The sequence below is a fragment of the Zalophus californianus genome, chromosome 1, assembly GCF_009762305.2.
Source record: "Zalophus californianus isolate mZalCal1 chromosome 1, mZalCal1.pri.v2, whole genome shotgun sequence".
NCBI classification, from domain to species: domain Eukaryota; kingdom Metazoa; phylum Chordata; class Mammalia; order Carnivora; family Otariidae; genus Zalophus; species Zalophus californianus.
In genome coordinates, this window is record NC_045595.1 from 103939638 (window position 1) to 103961247 (window position 21610).

The window sequence follows — 21610 nt, forward strand, 5'->3', positions numbered from 1 at the left end:
TACGGAAGGCTACTATTTTAGGTGATCAAAGTCTTTTTGGCTCCTGGGTCCCTGGTTGAGATTAATAGAAATCCAGTCTTAAGACAACTAATACTGCCATGCAGTATGTAATCCGAGTAACTGTATTTTAGAACTCTCTGTTATCAAAAGAGATCACAAGATTCAAAGCCTTTTCTTTTTGTAATTGAGAAAAGGTTATCAAAGCATCAAATTTGGTGTGTGGGGGAAGCAAACCTATCACTTGGTGTTTTTGTCTTAATACTTTTTTTTTACATTGTATAAGCTAATAAAGCTCTAAAGAGAAAAAGCTTATATAATTTAATATTTATTGAAGGCTATTAACTTTTGGAATAAAATAGGATGAGTATACCATAGAAAACAGCATATAATGTGCATAGATTTATGCAGTTAAGAGGCTGAGAAACCACTGAACTAGGCTAACAGATTTCTTTCCTTGATCTTTTCAAGGATATGCCTTAATTAAGGTGAAGTACTACTTTTCCAACTACACTTCAAAATCTTCTCCAGGGAGCCTAAACTACCACGGATCACCTAGTAAGATGTGTAAAATGGCAGCAATAACTCAGATTATAAGAACATTTGTAGAGGATCAATATATCATTTTTTTTTAAAAAAATCTTGTGAACAGTGGTGGATAGAATAGCCTTTTGCTGTAAGACAAATTTGCCTACACACGGTCAGATCCACACCTTTGGAGACTAACTCCATGCTTGCTCAAGGTCTATAATTCATGCCTGAAATAAATGTCTTAAATCTCCTTACTTACACCTGCAAGAAGCCTATTACGTCTCCTTCACTGGAACATTTCTCATGAAATATTTACCTTTTCTTTACCAACATATTGATACCAGGGCAAGTTTTCTTTAAAAACCTACAGTGTACTAGGGAACAGCCCTTCCCTCCCCTAACAAAAACGGTAAATTAAGCATTCTGGAAGTTGTATCCTGGTTAATTTTATCTGCCTTTATTCTTAACTAGATTGCTGAAAAGACTGCAAACTTACTGAAAACCTTCCTGAAAGTGTTCATCTCTCTTCTTTAGTAAGTGCAGCACATACTTAACAGTATATACTTTGAGGACTCTTAATATCTCTTCTGATCACATTAAATATCCCCTTGTAGGAGTCTAGACTGTTTCAAATATGCAAACACATGTCCTAGAATTTCTTTTATCCACGAACCTAAGAAATCATTTTGACATTTGGTAGCCTTCTAAATAAAGTTCCGCAGCCTTAGTTATTTAAAAAATTTTGGACACCTGGCTGAGGTTAATGGAGGTGGCCTGTGCCATATACATTAAATTATAAACATTATTAAAATTTTGTTCCTTTCATATAGAAATCAGTTTTCATAAAAAGTAGAAATGGGTTTAAATTTGTCAGAAAACTCTTGATCAGGAAGTTTGAATAGGGAATTGGAAGATTTAAACATCCCACATTTTAATCAAAAATTGGTAACTCATTTGCTCTTTCAAATGGAGTAAATTATTATGGGTTCATATAGAAGACTACTCTCCCTTATTACATACCAGAAATATGAGTATATTAACAGGGAAAGAAAACATTATCTGCTTACAAGGTTTCTAATCAACAGAGTTTTCCCTTTGAAGTAGGCATTACTGCAGGGAAGCATCCCAGTCATTATTCACAGCTACTAGTTTCTGGCTCTCCTTATTCAGGAGGAACACACAAATAAGGTATCCAATTCCAGAATGTAAAAACTTGGTTACTACATACTTACTGATGAATGAGGGAAAACAGTATTACACCTTTTATAAGTATTTTAAAGTTAAAATAGCTAAAGACTTAAGGTTAAACATCTGAGTTATTAAGCCGAAGATATCTGTCCACATGTGTTTTAATGAATCTTCCAAACCCTAATGAACAGAATTTTGGCAAGTACTATAATGAAAAAAATACACCAATGCCTTTGACTTCCCCCAATAGAAAACATACACTGCCTGAAGATGATAATTTCATTGGTACTCACTAGTAATAAACACAAGATATTTTCTTGATTTACTATTTTAATCCAGATTAGGGCAAATCTACAATGCACAGTGCTATCTAGTAATAAATATCACTACACAAAAGTATTATCGCATCTCCTTTTTTCCTGGTAGATGTGGAAAATAATTGGAACCAATGTTTTAGAAGATCAAGGCACCTTTAAAAATATATACACTCTGATTTCTAAACAAATTCAGCCTCAGCCAAATTGAGCAAAATAAAAGAGGTGGTAAGAATAAACCTGTTACTCATAGTACTTTTTATGTACTGTCAGTGAAAAACAATTGTGTAACATAGGTATCTTCACAGAAGTGTGAGATTTATAAAAAATTTTCAAAGAAAAAGTCACAAAAATTATGGCACAGAAGTGGATTTTTAAAACTTTTATTGATTTTAAGATTTTAAAACAAAATCCAGTTTGAACCACAAAATTCAGTTTGAACCACAAGTGGGATACAATGTCTTCAAGATACTTCTAAAGCTATTATTCTATATAATGATGAAACAGAATTAACAGCAGAGCATAATACGAACTTTTCATTCTGGTGGTTTATATATGTATTTCCTTAGGATGAATTAAATTTGTTTATTTAACACCAATTTTAATAGGACTGTACAAAAACAGGTATTTTTTAAATGACTTGCCAAATTTATCATTATGAATGTTTAAAAACAAGTCTATAAATGGGTAAAGAGGCAAGCAAAGTCTTTTACAGTGAGTTTGCAAGGCTTTGCCTTTGTAAGCAAGAATAGTGTATCTTTTTTTGCTGAAAATTCTTTTTGTACTTAATCTCACGGGAGTACTGGTATATAGAAATCCACATAGTATATTTCATGAGATTTTCATCAACCTGATTTTTTTTGTGTAATGCTAGTTCTACAAGGTAAAGAAATTCCCAATTGCTCCTAATGCTAGTGGACCAACCACAAGTTATTATTCCACTCCTATCTGTACAGAAAGGTCTGTTGATCCTTTGACCCAGCCCTCTGCCTTACCTGCAGCCAAAGAGAAGAGGGGCTGGGAAGATTCTTGCTGCCTAATATACTGTTCCCTTGGAGCAGGAGACCGGGCAAAGGGAGGGGAGAATTTAGCTGTTGATAGATTCAGCACATAGCTCGATGTATGCCCTAGAACACAACACACTGCCTCCAGGCTTATCTTTAAGTCATTTCTTAACACTTTAAGTAAAATGAAAGGTGTTCTCAAGTCTGCATGGTCAAACAGGAAGCTTCTCCTGTACAGTAATCTTTCTTTGGATTAAAAAGTTCCCCTTAAGGAAGGACACCACTCACTAACGTGATTGGCAAGTGTAGAGCTTCTAACGTGATTGGCAAATGTAGAGCTTATTTAAATGTGACTCAAAGAGTCATCCAGAATGCCATGGCAACTACTGTGAGTCTGATTATTAACCAAAAAGTAAGAAAAAGAGGACTAATTTTATAGATAAATGTAGGGTGAATTACTGAAGTTCCAAAATCAATGTCTGATTCTAAACACAATAACAAAGAAATTTTTCCATTCAGGATTAAGATGTCTTTAAGAGTTGAAACGATTTTGGAGGTCATCCAGCCCAACTTCCATCCAGATATCACGCCTCTCACATATAGTAGTCTTCTGAATTATAAAAATTTATAAAGTTATTTTTTTTAAAAAAAAGCTATCATAAATAAAAATTATCTCTCTATATAGAAATATCTATTCAGCAATTCCATAATTTAAATATTCAAATTAAACTGGGTAGAATTGGTTCCTTCTCACCCCCAAACTGTATTTACACACTAACACATCGAATTACATTTAAACAATAGTACTACTTGACTAAAATGGAGAAAAATAGTATTCTAACACAGTCCCTATATTTTCATAAACATAAAACTGCAAATCACATATATGAATTAGATCTCAAACTGTTAAAAAAAAAATTATAAGTTAATCTGCTAACCTGGACTTCAGTCTCTCATTTAAGGTTTGATTCTGGAATGCAAATATGGTTTTTCAAAGTAATAAAATCTCTTGTATATAATCTATGTATTAATCGCTTACAAGGACTATGAATCCATCACATCACAAATGGAAGGCTCTAGTGATTAACCAAATGTGTCCAACACAGAAAATAACTCTTTATTTGGTCAAAAGTATAAAAGGTTTGACCTTATTTGAAATATGAAAAAGCTGAGTACTTGAAAGATATATGAAAATACTCAGCAAAGACAATATGAAAAGCTGAATAACAAAGTAACTTTCTGAAAAAATTATTTTAGGCCACAGTATATAACAGAACTTATTGCTATTTGAAATATCATTAAAAATAGGATCATATATAGAAGAGACTATATATCAGTAATACTTTACTAATATAAAATGATATGCTCTTTTTAGAAGACATACTCTATATCTCGTTTCTAAAACTCTATTTTCTGATTTCCAAAATTTCCATATATATCTAATCAAACTGACCTTACCAAATCCCACAAATTATAAATCAATTAAAGTTCTGATTTCATTAATTTTAGCTTGTTTCATTTCATTAGCATTTGTTTTTTTAGTTCCAAAGGCTCCAGCAGCAAGTTCTCTCTTTGTGTTTTGTATTTTCAGCATATTTTCTTCAACAGAATCCTTCACAATGAACTTAAAAAGAAAAAAAAAAAGTACTTTGTCACAATATTTAAAATCTTCAATTAAAAAAAATGCAGATTTATGTTGAAATATCGGTCCACTATAAGGAAATTTGCTTTCTTACAGTATTGTATAGCTTTCAGAATTGGTCAATCTATTTGAAACTGTTTAGCTCTCCTTTTTTTCTCAATATTCAGTGAGCATATTTAGAATATGATAGAATAACCAGAGTTGAGCATTGCTTTCCCTCATCACTCAATATGGTTTTCTTGTATAAAGAATATGGTTGTAAGGCCGTTAAGTTACATCTTAAGAACAGCACCAAAACCAGCAAACTTTATAGGCAACTCTGTAACTGGAATACTTGCAAAATAAATTCAGCATTATATTTAAATAGCCAAATGAGATTTTCCCAGAAATGCAAGAATGAGCCTTTATCTGGTTTAACTTATAATGTGCAAAAGTTAAGAAAAGTTAAGAAAAAAGTTAAAAAAAAGCATCAACAGATGCTTAAGAAGCATTTCTGATAAAAACCTTAATTAAAAAAAATCTTCATTAACCTATAAATAAATGTCTCTCAGTCTTAAATGTATCCACTAGAAACTTACCAAGAACAATGTAGTCACAATGTAAAACAATAAAAGGAACAGTTCAAGAATGATTACTATCACTACTAATAGTCAACATTGTGTAGAGGTCCAGTTACTGTAATAACTATACAACATTACTGAAATACATAAAAGACCTAAATAAATGGAGATACTAAATTCTTATATGGGAACACTCCTTATTTATAAGGAGTGTTTATATATTTATAAAGAAGACCATTCTCAAATTAATCATAACTTCAATAAATCCCAAACAAGATCTTTTTTTTTATTTTTTTTTTAAAGATTTTATTTATTTATTTGAGAGAGAGAATGAGAGATAGAGAGCACGAGAGGGAAGAGGGTCAGAGGGAGAAGCAGACTCCCTGCTGAGCAGGGAGCCCGATGTGGGACTCGATCCCGAGACTCCAGGATCATGACCTGAGCCGAAGGCAGTCGCTTAACCAACTGAGCCACCCAGGCGCCCCCCAAACAAGATTTCTTAAATGGGATCTGGTAACCTAAATCCAAAGTTCAATTCAAGAGTAAATAATTGTATTAATGAATTTTAAAAAGAGGGGTAATGAGAGCACTCTGCCCTGCTAGATATCAAAGCATACTTTAAAACCATAGTAATTTTAAGAGTAATATTGTCCTGGGAATAGGAAAAGAAATCAATGAAATAGAAACACAGAAACAAAGTCTGGAAAGAGACTCACATTAATATATATGAATTAGTTTATAATAAAAGTGACATTTCAAATCAGTAGAAAAAAATGATATACTTAAAAACTTTAAAGCTTTTTCATGAAAACAGAAAAAAACACACCCAATTCAAAGAGTTTGAAATAAACCATTTCCAAAATACAAAAAATTTAAAATCAAAATGTATAGAAGAGTCCTTTATAATAAAACTATATTTGTACTTTATGAAAACTGGGCAAAAAAGCAATGCACAGAAAAAAATATTAACTGATAACAGATAAGTGAAAAATGAATATGCTCAAGGTCTTAGGTATACGTAAATTAAGAGCACTTTTCTGACCATCACATAAGCAAAAATTTACATCATTCTCATGTATCATTAAGCCTGTTTTGAAAACAAAAGAATCCTAAATCCAGAATTCTATTTTTTTTTTTTTAATATTTTGAGAGAAAGAGAGCCTGGGGGGGGGGGCAGTGGGCAGGCAGAGGGAGAGGGAGAAGCAGACAACCCACTGAGCAGGGAGCCCAACGTGGGGCTCGATCCCAGGACCCTGAGATTATGACCTGAGCCGAAGGCAGACACTTAACCAATTGAGCTACCCAGGCACCCCCAGAATTCTCATTTTCTTAATCAATCCTGAAGAAGTACTTGTATATAATATAATGCTCATTATGGCACTGTTTTTATTAGCAAAATATTAGACTGGCTAAATTATGATGTACCTATATATGGATGTTAAAAAGAATGGGTTTGTAGAGTCATCAAATTCACAGAAAATAGAAGGGTGGTTGCTGAGGGCTGAGTTTCGATTTGAGATGAAAAAGTTCTGGAGATAGATGATGTTGAAAATTACAAAACAATGTGAAAGTATGTAATGCCACTTAAGTGTACACTTAAAAATAGATAAAATGATAAATATTGTTATGTATATGTTATGTTTTACCACTATATGGAAAAAAAATAATAGATTTTATATGTACTTACATGGTAGTGTACTTATATGGATAGTTCCCAATATATACTGTTAAGGGGACAAAGTATGTTGCAGAATAATAAAGTATGATCCCATTTACCTTAAATTTTTTAAAGGAGAGATAAATACAAGTGAATCTATATAAACATCAAGAAAGAGACTTTGAATAACATGTAAAACTACTGATGGTGGTTTCCTCTAGAGGAGATTAAAGCTAACCTTCATATTTTGTTCTGCCCAATTCTACTGTAATCTTTCATAATATATCCATGCATTATTTGTATAATCTTAAAAATCTCGTCAACCTAATTTTAAAATGGATGGCTTAAAAACTCACTTTTGTGATGATAACTTCTTGCTTCTGGCCAAGTCTATGGCATCTGTCAAAGCACTGATCTTCAGCAGCTGGATTCCAGGCCTAACAAGAATATGAATTGCTTTATTACCACCCTGATCTGTGAGTGTTCTGCACAAATCCTTTCATTTCAGTATTACTCATTCACCTTTTACTGATGCAAATTTTTTGACTGAATTCAGATACTGACATAAATGCTCTGGAAAAAAAATACACCCCACCCTCAACTATGACAGGCAGGTATTCTCCCCCATCAGTTCACTGCACTGCTTCTAGTATCTAATACAGTGCCTGATACATAGAAAGCACACAGCATAAGCAATTAAGTAATCAAATAGTATCTTTCTATTTTAAAATTGATCTATGTCTATTAACAAAGGAAAAAAAAGGTTATGCATCCTCTTAAACGACAATTTATATCAGAAAAGAATGTAATTGAGTCTATTTATGAAAAAGTTTTCTCCCCTTTTGGTCTTTTGATTTTTTTTCTTTCACTTTCTTCCATTTGTTAAATAAAAGCACAAAAAAAGATTTCAGGAATAATCAAAAGTCCTAAAAATTAAAGGCTTTGTTGATGCAATTTTCTGTATCTGTATGTGACTTCAAAATTGAACTAAAATAACATTAACTCATTAAATACAGGCATTATCATGGGGACTGTCTTAAAGTGAAGAATAAAACAATGAAGCAAAGAAAAAATAAGCAAAATGATAGAGTTCTTCAGTCTAGAAAGATAGGCGTCAAGTGGTTTGGAAATACTATCATGAACTATCAGAGTAGAGATCATTAAATTTTAAACTATGGGATGATTCTTAAAGGGTGTTTAGGGCCAAAGAAACTATACAGCAAAACTCCCTGAAAATGAAATAAAGTCGCAAATGCATATGTAAATGACAAGTTTATAGTATGATTCATACTCAGGCTGTTATTTTCTATTTAAAGTTCCCTTGATGGGGCACCTGGGTGGCTCAGTTGGTTAGGCGTCTGACTCTTGATTTTGACTTGGGTCATGATCTCAGGGTCATGAAATTGGGCCCCACATCCGGCTCTGTGTTGGGCATAGAGCCTCCCCCAACCCCTGGCTCATACTCTTTCAAAAAAAAATAATAATTAAAAATAAATTAAAAAATAAAGTTCCCATGAGCTCTAGGGAAAAGGAAATTTTACTATTGTTGTAATTTGAGTATTGGGTGATTTTTCATATAGAAGTCAGATTTTAAGAATATACTTAGCTTATGATTTTCTAAAACTGATAATCAGATTTTATGTATATTCTGTATTTCACGATTGGATACATTTTGAAACCGTTATACCAAAAGCCCAGGTAAATAACTGTTCCTTTCTGTTGTCTCTGTTTTATCTAGGAAACTTCTCTAGTGAGCTGGCAATATACATTTAGTATGACTACCAAGAGTCAATTTTTTTTTTTTAAAGTAGGCTCCATGGCCAGTGTGGAACCCCACATGGGGCTTGAACTCACAACCCTGAGATCAAGACCTGAGCTGAGATCGAGTACGATGCTTAACCAACTGAGCCACCGAGGTACCCCTACCAGGGATCAAATTTATCTCATGGTAATATAAAACTGAGAGCTTCCATTTTCACTAGTACTGATGAAGGAAGGTAATAAGCTTTATCAAAAGCCCAAAATCGAACATTTAAAATACATCTTAACTCTAATGCAACATTCCATGAAAAGGTAAAATATTTTCATGAGTAAAATTTTTTGATTCAATCTTATTTTCCTGGGACCTGGCTTTCATTTTAAAGTTAGAAACATTTGGTAAATGTTCAATGAAAAACAATTTACTATGAACTGCTAAGACATTTTGGAAGTTTTTTTTTTAATTACTAAAGAAGTTTTTTTTACATTACTAAAGAGTATAGTCTGTGATCAGCTTTATAATACTATTATTTCGTATCAACAACCTTATCAGATACTAAGATTATAACAAAAGAAGCAAATAATCTGGAAATTTGTCAAAAAATCATCTTCTAAGATTATGTTAGTTAATATAACAATATGCAGTTACAATGACTATTTTTTATAATAACCATAAAATATTAAAACTCTAGCAAAGATTTAAAACTTCATCCACAGAACTAAGGCAAGAAAATACAACAGACCACTGCCATCCATAACATTAATGTGAAATCTGTGAATGTCAAAATATGGTTCTGGTTGGTATTTTACTGGGGAGGTTACCCTCAGGTAACGAAAAAGCCTTGGTTACAGGTGTATGTATGAACTAGATAGGCCTAACCAGAATAACTCAAATTTGTATCTCAGTGAACTTTGTTATGAAATTTTCTGAATTTCAGGTAACAAGCTAAAACTACAAAACTTTGGGGCGCCCGGGTGGCTCAGTCGTTAAGCATCTGCCTTTGGCTCAGGTCGTGATCCCAGAGTCCTGGGATCGAGTCCCACATCGGGCTCTCTGCTCCGCGGGAAGCCTGCTTCTCCCTCTCCCACTCTCCCTGCTTGTGTTCCCTTTCTCGCTGTGTCTCTCTCTGTCAAATAAATAAATAAAATCTTAAAAAAAAAAAACACTACAAATCTTCAATCTGTGAATCATAGAAATAGCAAATAGAGTTGCCTCTAACCCTGACAGTAACCCAGTGCAAATTAGAAACTGAATTAGTCCAGAGTGCCTACAGCTCTTTGTGCAATTAGAAAAAGGTGCTGTTCCTCTATGCCTGCTTCTCTTAGGTCACAGTTTGGTGAGTAAAGTTCAGAGTGCATTTTAGCTCCAACTCTACAGCTAGGTCTATACTGTACAACTACAAATGACTGTACTGTATTAGATGCTAAAATTTATCCAAAATATTCCATTAACAGTATTAGTTTCTAAAACTGTGATGCTGGACCACCTGCACCTGAATCACCTATGATCTACACAAAAATGCAGCTTCCTGGGTCTCATCCAAGAACTCCTTAATCTCTGAGGACAGAGGTGAGAAATTACATTTTACCTAATTTTTGCACATTAAAACTTGAGGCCATTAACATCATGATGGTAGCTACTTTGTCTACCTATGTTTATACCCAGATTCCGGGTGCCTGTAAGACTCCCTGACACAATGTAGGATCACATTATTTGTTGGCCAAACCACTACACTAAAGCATTACAGTTAACAGAAACTAATTCTATATATAGAAGTAGAAAACCACAACACAGAAATTAAGAACATGGAATCCTGGTTTGCATATTATTGCATGATGTTGGGCAAGTTATTTTACTTCTCTGTGCTTCAGTTTCCTCACCTGTAAAATAAGGACAGTAATAAAACCTCGTAAGGATTCATCATAGGGATACCCTAGGGATACCGTGAGAATTTGTTGATACATGTAAAGCACTTAAAAGAAAGCCCTCGATACACATTTACTGAGTTATTATCTAATTTTAAAGTTTTCCTAAGAATTTTCACAATCAGTTATAACTAGGAAGGTATTTACCAAATAGTTTTTTTTTATTTATTTATAAAGTTTAATAACATACCAAAAAGTCTACAGAACTACTTACTGGATCCATTAAAAACACTCGAGAAGCTGCAGAAAGATTCAAACCAACTCCACCTGCTTTTAAGGATAGAAGCATTATAGTTGGAGATCCTGCTTCAGTGTTTTGAAAACACTGAATTGATTCAACTCTTTTCTTCTGTGCCATGGAACCATCCAAACGAGTAAATACAAATCCAGAGGCTCTAATGGAGGGACAAAAAAGACAAGTAACACTTTCCATACAATTTAAAAACATGTTAAGTAATTATAAATCTCTTCATTCAACCAACTACTCATCTATTTTGACAAATCTAACCATCTACTAACGTGTCATGCTCTGCAGTCAAGTTTTTTTCTGATAAATTCAGGACTAAATCTTTAAATCCTATGCTCCCAGGAAATATTCTGTACTGTGACTCTCATTTTAGATAGATGAAATGAATATAACTGGTAAAACAATTATTTTTTGCCATCCAAATCAAAACACTTACATAAAATCCTTTTACTCAAAGTGAGAATCAATAATGAATTTACCTGAGTGGTGTTTCTATTAAAGACAGGAATGTTGTAAACTGAGAAACAACTAAACTTTTTATGTTGGGGTTCTTCTTTCTTAAGTCAATCAGTGCATGCATTAGAGCATTAATCTGAAAAAAAAAAAAATCAGGACACCCATTAGCTTCTATTTTGAATGGGCAAAATATATACAACTTTTTTTTATTAGGAAAAGAATGTTCCTGCCCCATTACTTCCCTAAAATGAAAAGTAAAAGACAACTAATGTTTTTAAAAATTAAGATTAAAAGAAGCACTCAAACTGAAGTTCCTTTCCTCTCAAATTCACCACTAGAAATAAAAATATTCAAATGATAGGATTAAAAGCAGAATTATTTTGAGACATGGTATCCATATATAAATGTAAAACAAATACTCAAATATTTGCCCATGTGTATTTCACCTTTGAACTGGATGTCCATTCCATAGTAGACTTTTTCTCAGTATCACACGCCAATTCTTCTGGAGGACATTCTAATAAATTGTCTCCATGTATATCATTTCTGCATAAAGGACATTTAGCATGTGGCTATATAAGAAAGAGTAAGATATGAGTGAAGTTTATGAGGAAAAAATATAAATTTACCTAAAATTTTTAAAAAGTATGGTAAAATTCTATATCCTTAATAGCTAGCATTTTATTAGACTTATTAGATTCATCCATTTGAGATAAATCTGTACAAGCTGAACTCCAGGCAGATGTAACGTTCTTATGTGTTAAGTGGGACTGGGTAAAAAAGGGAGCAGAAGTATGGTATGTGATCTTGACTAACAGCAGGAGTTTGAAGCAAGTATTATAATACAAATTGCCCTTGAACATGGGTCTGAACTACAGAGGTCCACTTATTTGAGGATTTTTTTTTCAATAAATACAGTACAGTACTATAAATGGATATTCTCTTATGATTTTGGTATTTTCTCTAGCTTACTTTACTGTAAGAATACCACATATAGGGGCGCTGGGCTGCCTTAGTTGGAGGAGCATGCAATTCTCGATCTTGGAGTCATGAGTGTGAGCCCCACGTTGGGTGTAGAGATTACTTAAATAAAAACTTTAAAAAGAATACCATATATATAACAAAAATATGTGTTGTTTATGTTATCAGTAAGGCTTCTGGTCAACAGTAGGTGATTAGTAGCTTAGTTTATAAGGAGTCAAAAGTGATATGGAGATTTTCAACTGCACAGGGGGTCATCAGCACCCCTAGCCCCCCTGCAACTGTTCAGGGTGAACTGTACTATTTGCAGATAAGTAAAGAAACCATGAATAACAGTATCTTGAACCTAACTACAATATAGCACACTAGGTGGAACTGTCCTTTAGAAGAAAAAAAATTTCCATCTGAATGGCTTATAAAGCTAGTCTAGACCTGTTAAATCCAACAGGCTCATTCAAAGCAATATTTGTTGTGTCCATTTGTACCAAGACATGCTAATAAAATATCTCCTAAATAATTATATACCAAATACCATTACAAAAAAAAAAATTCTGAAACTGAAACAACGTTAAAAGTCAGTATAGTGGGGTTACCTTTAGGGAGAAGGGAGAAGGTAACTGATTGGAAGGGGACACAAAGAGACCAGGGTAGTAGTTACATGATTGTGTTTACTTCATAATTCACTCAACTGTACAATCATGACTTGTGCATTTTTTTCTATATTATACCAATGAAAATGTAAAAAAACAAAACAAAACTCTACCTCAGCTGAAGAACTGCTTAAAGGATTATTCCACTTCAAAAAATTCTACCATACATAGAATCCAGGCTTACCTTATCTAATAGCCAATAATCAAACGTGGCAATTAAGCCCATGAAGTGTGGTGAAGCCAAACTGAGATGTGCTGTATGTGTATAATACCACCAGACTTTGAACACTTAAGTTAAAAAATCATGCAAATTCTCAATTTTTATATTTTAGATATACTGAATAAATAAAAATTCATTGACTTCATCTATTTCTACTAGAAAATTTAAAATTACCTTTGTGTCTCACATTTTTTATCTATTAGACAGCAATGATCTCAACAGAACTAGGATATTGACTGATCATGCCTCTAAAAGTGTACTGTCTTATGTTTAAAAGGGCCTAATTATAAGAAATATACCACTATGAAACACTGACATACATAACTGACCATAAAACGTGCACTAGTAAATCCAAGGTGCAAAACTCTTTATAGTCTGTTGGACTTGGGTTTCATTACACTCAAGACTGACTAGTGTACCACTCCATCAAACACTGAATCTGTACCTAGCATAAAACTAACCTGCTCATTCTGAATGACTTGGCAAATACAGGGTTTACAAAAGACATGTGCACAATGTGTTATGACAGGAACTGTTAAAGAATCCAAGCAAATTGCACATTCTTCATCAGAACCAGAGCTCAGAATTAACTTCATCTTCCTTATTAACTTCTTTCGTAGTTCTTCAGGTGTATCATTTCCTAGAGAAAAGGCTGAAAAATTAATTTCACAGCAAGATTTGTAATATGACTAGACAAGTTAATATTCTTATATAGGGAAAAGTTTTGCTTGGGTAGTCTTTATTTATGCTTTTTCTATCACAGAAAACAAGCATGATTTAAAATTTAAAGAAAATTCAGGGGGGCCTGGGTGGCTCAGTCACTGGGCGTCTGCCTTCGGCTCAGGTCATGATCCCAGGGTGCTGGGATCGAGCCCCACATCGGGATCCCTGCTCAGCGGGAAGCCTGCTTCTCCCTCCCTCACTCCCCCTGCTTGTGTTCCCTCTCTCGCTGTGTCTGTCTCTGTCAAATAAATAAATAAAATCTTAAAAATTTATTAATTAAATTCAGAAGCTAAAATAGTAGCTAACCCACATAATATACCTTACACAAAAGTATCATTACAATCTGCACATACTACCACAGAATAAAAGGCAGATCCAATTTGAAATGACTAAGAGTATCTATCACTGGAAGTCCTAGAAGACATCACTATTATTCCATTTTCATTGGTAAGAATTTGTGAGTATATTCCACTTGTTTCCATTCTAAAAACAATGTCATTTGACAAATAAGACACTATAGGCCATATGAAAAATTTCCTTCTGATTTAAATATCCCTAACAATATAACAGTGTAAACAAATCACATCTACTTACCTGAGGGACATTGGAAGACACTGCGTTTGTAAGAAGGTGAGTATGACAACAAATCTGCCGCATCTAAGCAAAAGACCCAGGACATCTGCATAGTGCGCAAGGACCAGTCCCTTCATTAAAATACCTAGAGGTAAAAATGCTAACTATTATGAAGGCCTCTAAACAACAATATTATTCCCTATTCTAAACAGTGGAATAAAATGGCATTGTTCTTTTCTCTCTGAAAATCACTTCAAAACTACCTTTAATGAAACCACAAGAGATTTGTAACCATAAAGCAAAATATATGAGAAATTGCTGCCAATTGCAATAGAAGTTGGATAGGAAGATGCTGAGAGATAGTACTACAGATCTCAAACAGACCTGCCAGAACACAATTCTTCAAAATACAAAGCAAGCCCTGAGGGGAAAATCAACATCTTTCATGTGCAAAAACAAAAACAGGGTGCATGGCTGTGATCTGAACTTGCATGGACAAGTTTTACACCAAGGAAAGAAGGCAAGCTAAATAAGGAAACACAATAGACCTACTCTGTTTTCAGAAGAAAATTATGGGCACAAAATTCCACATTATAAGGAACCCTACAGCTTCCCATCTTTGTTGTGTAAGCACAAATAAAACCTAAAACAACTCAGATATAATCCTGAGTCATAATTAAATAGGGATACTTCCTACCAGTCTAGGACACAGAATGCCCCCTCCCCCCATTCATATTAACCTCCTACAAATAGCTAGGCCAGAAAGAACTCAAGACATTCAAGTATAAGTAATAATCAGCAAAGAGCAAGGGAGGAACAAATGGCAGTGAAAGAAAACTCACCAAAAAGTGTTGCCATAGAGCAAATAAAAATTATGAGCAAGGATACTGATCCCACTCCATCATGACATCTTGCTTTTATTATCCAGCCACACTTACCTCTTTGTGTTCAAGCTCACCAAATATTCTTTCAACTCAGGGGCTTTACACTTGCTGTTCCCTCTGCCTGAAATATCTCCTAACTCCACTGTCTTTTAGATCTTTTCCCACATAGAACCTTCTCAGTAAGGTCTTCAGTGAATACCCTATTAAACAGTTTCAGCATTCCCTATCCTCCCTTCTCTGCTTTAATTTTTTTTTCCATCAAATTTAATTTTTAAATTGTTCCCTGCATTAAAATATAAACTCCTTGAGGGTGGAGATTTTTATCTATTTTATTATCCTATATCCCAATATGTGTACACAGGCACATATTAAGGTTGAAAGAATGAATATGAAGGAAATTTCAATCACCACTGCAAGATTTTGAACTAAGAAATCACTTGCTTAGTAAGAACAATCTTTTTCAATCTCTCTAATTCCTGTTAAACCTGCTCTGTAGTTCAATGAAGTTCTTGAATTTGAAGATTCCCCTATTTTCTCAGCACAGTTCTGCCTTCACTGTCTCCTACTCATTCTGGTCCCATGGGCACTCACGTCAAATATGTTCTCGCTTGGACTAGAATTTCTCACCTTCTACACCAATCCCCGATCCCTTTATTATCGACTTCATTAGTTCCTATTCCCAGATTTCATGTGTTGTTTGGAAAGTTATATTGACTACTACATATATCCAGTACTGCATGAAGCCTATCTACCACACTAAGAACCTCACAACTTTTTAGAATGGCTGTTAATCCTGCTATCTTCCTCAATTTCCCACCACACCTTTCCCTGCAGATACCCTTGTCTCATTTTTCACTGACTGTACTCTTTACCCCCCACTAGGCTTCATTTTCTCCACCAATTTGCTTTATTCTCTTCTCTATCTGTAGTCTCTTCTATGCTCTCTTCTCAAGGCAGTTAACCCAAAGAAAATGCAAAAAATTGGCAGAGCAACAACTATGAATCCTATGTACCAGTCTCACTTTCTTCCTTTTGCAAACGTCATGAAAAATGGTCTACGTCTACCTACAGCTGCTACTTCTTTGAAATTCCCTTACTCCTACAATTTGGTACACACCTCAGTATTCTGGTGAAACTATGCTAAGAGTTTAGACCGGTAACTTCTGAATCACCAAATTAAACAGCTTTTCTAAGTCTCTGCATCATGTGACACTACTGACCATTCCCTCTTGCATGATTATGCTTTCATGGGATTCTCCCACAGTTTTCTTTACTTTTTTTTTCCAAATTCTGTCCTTGACAGAATCTTCTAATTTCTATTTCCCTATTTCTTAAATATGGACATTCCCCAAAGTTTTGTTCCTTAAATAGGTTTATTATCTCTCTATATATACTTCTCTCAATGTTTTTATCTACTCCCATGAAAAGAGCCAGGAATAGAAGCAAGCAAGGTCTTCTGGCTACCCACTCAGAACTTGCCATTTCATGTAAACTTTTGTTTCCTAACTTAAGGAATAACTTACCTGTAAATTATACTACTATTTCATTTACTTCAACTAATTTGTAAAAATGAATTTAAATAAAGAAGCAAGTTATCTTTTAGTATACTTCAGACTTTCCTAACATTTCTAAGAAATACTATTCAGTTAAACAGGAAAGAAAATAAAAATTATTTCCTAAAATGGCTTTCTTTTTTCCATACCTTCCAATAGTAGCTCTGCCTTCATTTTTCACAGACTGATAAATTTTTCTCTCTTCATCTGAAAGTGTAATATGCTGAATAAATACTTTACGTTCTGGTAACTCTAAAACAGGTTTTCCTTTAATTTTGCTTGTCTTTGTTCTTCTTAGGGTAATATTTTTAATAAGGGATTGTAAACGCCTAAGTCAAAACAAAACAAAAAATTACATAACTTTTTATTTCTATATAAGTTGATTCAACAAGAACAAAAAAGAGTATTTTAATATATTACTATTTAGAACCAAAGGTTTTTTTTTTAAATCTCTGTTTTGAGTTCTATCCAATCTGATAATCAGACATATATTCTACCAATAGAAAATTATAACAATAATGCATTCATTGCCCTCAATTCAATACCAGTCACTGTTTAATCTTCTTTCATCCTGTCTTTTTAACTTCTCCCCATTTTTCTTCTATTCACTAACTTTTTCACTTCTCACCTCTGTCAACTACATCATCCAATATTCAACATTCACATTCTTAAGTATCTACACAAAGTAAAAGTCATTATATTAATATCATAAAACTATAAATGTGAGGAAAGATCTTACCTTCAAAAAGATTTTTCAGTAATATGAAAATCAAGGTACAAAAATAAGTAATTTTTACAAAGTAAAGATGCCAAAAAAATTAAAGCATGATGTGACTATTCAGAAGAGGGAGATATGCCTTCTAGGTTGTACAACCTTTACACTCCCTTCTCAATATCAGAAAAAAAGGAGGCACATCAATTCTTTAAGGAAAGAAAGGTTTTTAAGGAAAGGTTTTTCCTGACATTGAAATATAAATACAATTTCTTAAATTAGAATTTACATAGTTGGTTCTGAGAATCAAGCAGACAATTTTACAAACTAGGTTGGTGGCTTTTGAACCTTTTTCACTGTAACCACAGTAAGAAACACATTTTATTCCGTCCAGCAAATGTATGTATCAAATTACATACACATATGATAGAAACCTTTCACAAAACAATACTTACTATGTGTGAAGATATAAATTTCTTTAAATCTTCTACTCTATTTCATTTTCTTTTATAATGCTAGATGCCATCTTTATAAGGATTTCACAACCTAATGGATTCCAAACTCTGAAAAACCACTACTCTAGGCAAAAACCTTAAGCCACATATTAGCCTAGTACCCTGTGAAATGGCTATCACCAAGCTGAATTTCATTTATCTGTCTCCATGAGAAACAACTTTCTTTCTTAAACTTGCTGATGCCAGTGTATGTCATACCATTCAAGTATCACTATATAAAGCTACATAAGGTAAGTTGTAAAAATTTAATGCATATTAGATCCTCAGAGCATACAGTTTCTCCTGTCATTGTTTAATCAATTAATGGTGATTTTTGAGGGCAATAACACACAAAGACCATAAAGCTCTGCCTTTCCTTTCAGTTTGACTAAAATCAAAGAAAGGGAAGGCTTATGTTTTACTGGTAGTGTCTCCCCAAACTAGAATCACTAGGTTCTGAGAGCCAAAGGCATTAAGCTATAAACGCTCTTGGGAGAAGAAAGACAACAGTTGAAGTTAAAATAGTAATCAAAGTGATAACTGGTTCAAGCTGCTTACAGTTATTTGTTGCTAATTTTAAGCGGTTTTCATGAAATTACTTACCTAAGTCCTCCTTCATCTCCCATTGTGACAGGACGCTGTATTGTTCTATGCCACCATTCTCTATCAAGAAATGGTTTAAGTTTTAAAAAGGAAAGAAGAGACCACAAGTCCTTTAAAGAATTTTGAATCGGAGTACCTAAAAATAACAGAAAACTGTTGTTACTCTATAGTATATGCATTCAGACTATCCATCTGACCCAATCAGAGAAAACAACCATTGAAAATGGGCATTCTGCACCAGGCACACCCACTAACTATCAAGGTATAACTATAATCCATTGTTAAACATATACGCAACTTTAAAATATAGTTTTGCTCTAATTTTAGCTCTCACTTGCCATACTAACAAAGAAAAAGACCACAGGTCCAGTAAATTCAACTTTCTCCTTATCCAAGAACATTTATTTGATTTTAAATCAGCAGTATTAGCAAGAAGGAAAAATGAAACTGAGTTTACATTCTCTTCCCCGTATTCTAGTAGAGGTGTCACAAGTAGCAAACAGGCTTGGCTTCAAGATGAGAAATAGAGAAATGGAGATTCTGATTGGAGAAATAGAGAAATCGAGATTCTGATTGGAGAATTAAAAGTGTCTAATGAATCTCCAAAGTTTAAAAAAAAGTCTAGGGGCGCCTGGGTGGCTCAGTTTTTAAGCATCTGCCCTCGGCTCAGGTCATGATCCCAGGGTCCTGGGATCGAGCACCGCATCGGGCTCCCGGCTCAGTGGGAAGCCTGCTTCTCCCTCTCCCACTGCCCCTGCTTGTATTCCCTCTCTCGCTGTCAAGTAAATAAAATCCTTAAAAAATAGGGGTGCCTGGGTGGCTAAGTCGTTAAGCGTCTGCCTTCGGCTCGGGTCATGGTCCCGGGGTCCTGGAATCGAGCCCCGCGTCGGGCTCCCTGCTCAGTGGGGGGCCTGCTTCTCCCTCTCCCACTCCCCCAGCTTGTGTTCCCTCACTGTGTCTCTCTCTGTCAAATAAATAAAATCTTTAAAAAAAAAAAATCTCTAAAAAAAAAAAATTAAAATTAAAAAGTCTAGCGGTTGTTCCATAAATCGACTATAATTCAAATGTTGCCACAGCATGGGCAACTGTGAAAAACAACTCAAATATTAAACGACTTCTATGATTAATCATAGACAAACTTTATATCCGTGTGAAGTTTACAAAGTTACCTCACTAAAACTTAATGATATATATTTGAGAATTAATTTTTTTAAAAAACATAACCTTTTTACCTGTTAACACCCATCTTCTTTCTGCCTCTAAATCAAGTACAGCTTTTGTCTGCTGAGCATTTGGATTTCGGATGGCATGTCCTTCATCCAGGATTACTCTTAGCCACCTTATGCTATGTAATGGACTATCACCTTTAGTCTGAAATAAATGTTTCATGTGAATTAAAAACATAGGAAAGTAAAATAGTACTTCATATAATTTGGTAAATACAAGTTGTTATTCTTTAATATCAACACTTACTCTGTGGTAGATACTGCTTTAAGCACTATATACATTAGAGTTATTGAATGCCCAAAAGCTTATGAAGTATTATTATTTACTCATTTTACAGATGAGAAAACTGAAGCACCAAGGCTGGAAGTATGTTGCTCAAAGTACCACAGCTAAGAAATAGCAGAGCTACCATTTAAACCTAGGTAGTCTAGCTCTCTATTGAGACTTTGGTTCAATACACTGAGCTAATTCTGCCTCAGATCAAAACTGTGATGAAAGAAAAATTTTCAGTTGTAAGAATTATTTGAATATAACATAATTAGTTTCTTTTATGTTGAAGCTAATGTTCTTACCGGAAGATCGAAATTTTGACAAGGTATTTTGAAAAACATTTTAACAAATAGAATTACAGGCAAACAAACAACAATTAAACTTCTAAATTAACTGGGAAACTCATGAACTTCAGCTATTAAAAAAAGCTTATTTTTAAGCTGAGATAATTATTAATCAAATCATACTTGATCTGATTTGGAAAATCTGATTTAGAAGATTTGATCAAGAAAATAATATTCTAGAATACTAGAAAAAACAAAATTCACTTATAAACTGCTATATACACTTAGTTACAATTCCAATGTAAAACTGTAGCTTCAAATGTCCTAAATGGAAAATATTCCTAATTGCTGAAGAAAGTTCAACCTTTTTTTGCAGAATATTAAAAGACAATTTCATATTTACTTCCTACATATTCTTAAGTATTTAGAAAGAAAGAGTATAAAGTCTGAATTTTAGAACACTTTAGAAACCTGAAGCATATTTCTTAAATTCAACTTCTGAAGTATGAGTCTCAGCATACTTACTCCATAGTCATGAGTTAAAATGTTGTATGTAGTCAAAACAATATCCTGTTTTGAAAGCAAGGTTGGGTCTCTTATACGATCAGGACCATAATAAACATAAAAATTCAAGTGCACATCTGATTTTATATGTTGTCCAAACTGGTCCTAGAAGAGAATCAGAAATATTTAAAATAATAAACAGATTAGTGTCACGTTTGATAAACTACTGTCCTGTACCCAAATCAAACTACTAAAATTACATAAAATCAAATTTCCTGCAATCTAAACTAAAATAACAATAATGATAACAATACTAATTATTATTTTATGGTCAGGAAAATGGACATATATGAAATAATAATGCATTATATAAATTTTGCTTGGCCCTACCAATGACCAGCCACTTCATTTTTAGGAGGAAAAATAACCAAATTTCTTTAAAACTGTAATTAATTTTTTTAAAATTTAATATTTTAACAGAAAGGATCTTTAATGCTTCCAGTTAGTAAAGTTCGTAATACCAAAATTAAACCTGAAAAGAGCAACCCATATTCTCAAGAATGTAGGCAGAGATTCAAGCATAGTATCCACTTTCATTCATTTATCAAAGACCTACTATTTGCCAGTTCATCAACCAGAAACGTAGTAAAGC

The 21610-nt window shown here is 33.6% G+C and overlaps 2 protein-coding genes across 2 annotated transcripts in view; one reads left to right on the plus strand and one right to left on the minus strand.

Annotated features, from left to right (window-relative positions):
* GYG1 (glycogenin 1) overlaps positions 1–773 on the plus strand; it is a 37330-nt gene extending 36557 nt beyond the window's left edge. Inside the window, exon 7 of the mRNA XM_027582433.2 lies at positions 469–773. Within this exon, the coding sequence (XP_027438234.1) occupies positions 469–480 (12 nt within the window). The 3' untranslated portion in view covers positions 481–773. The remainder of the gene's footprint in view (positions 1–468) is intronic.
* A 1594-nt stretch (positions 774–2367) lies between these two features.
* HLTF (helicase like transcription factor) overlaps positions 2368–21610 on the minus strand; it is a 49434-nt gene continuing 30191 nt past the window's right edge. Inside the window, 13 exon segments of the mRNA XM_035726308.1 lie at positions 2368–4658; positions 7250–7330; positions 10792–10972; positions 11304–11416; positions 11727–11852; positions 13593–13783; positions 14445–14510; positions 14513–14552; positions 14554–14572; positions 17014–17193; positions 18674–18809; positions 19906–20044; positions 20980–21123. Of these exon segments, the coding sequence (XP_035582201.1) occupies positions 4506–4658; positions 7250–7330; positions 10792–10972; positions 11304–11416; positions 11727–11852; positions 13593–13783; positions 14445–14510; positions 14513–14552; positions 14554–14572; positions 17014–17193; positions 18674–18809; positions 19906–20044; positions 20980–21123 (1569 nt within the window). The 3' untranslated portion in view covers positions 2368–4505.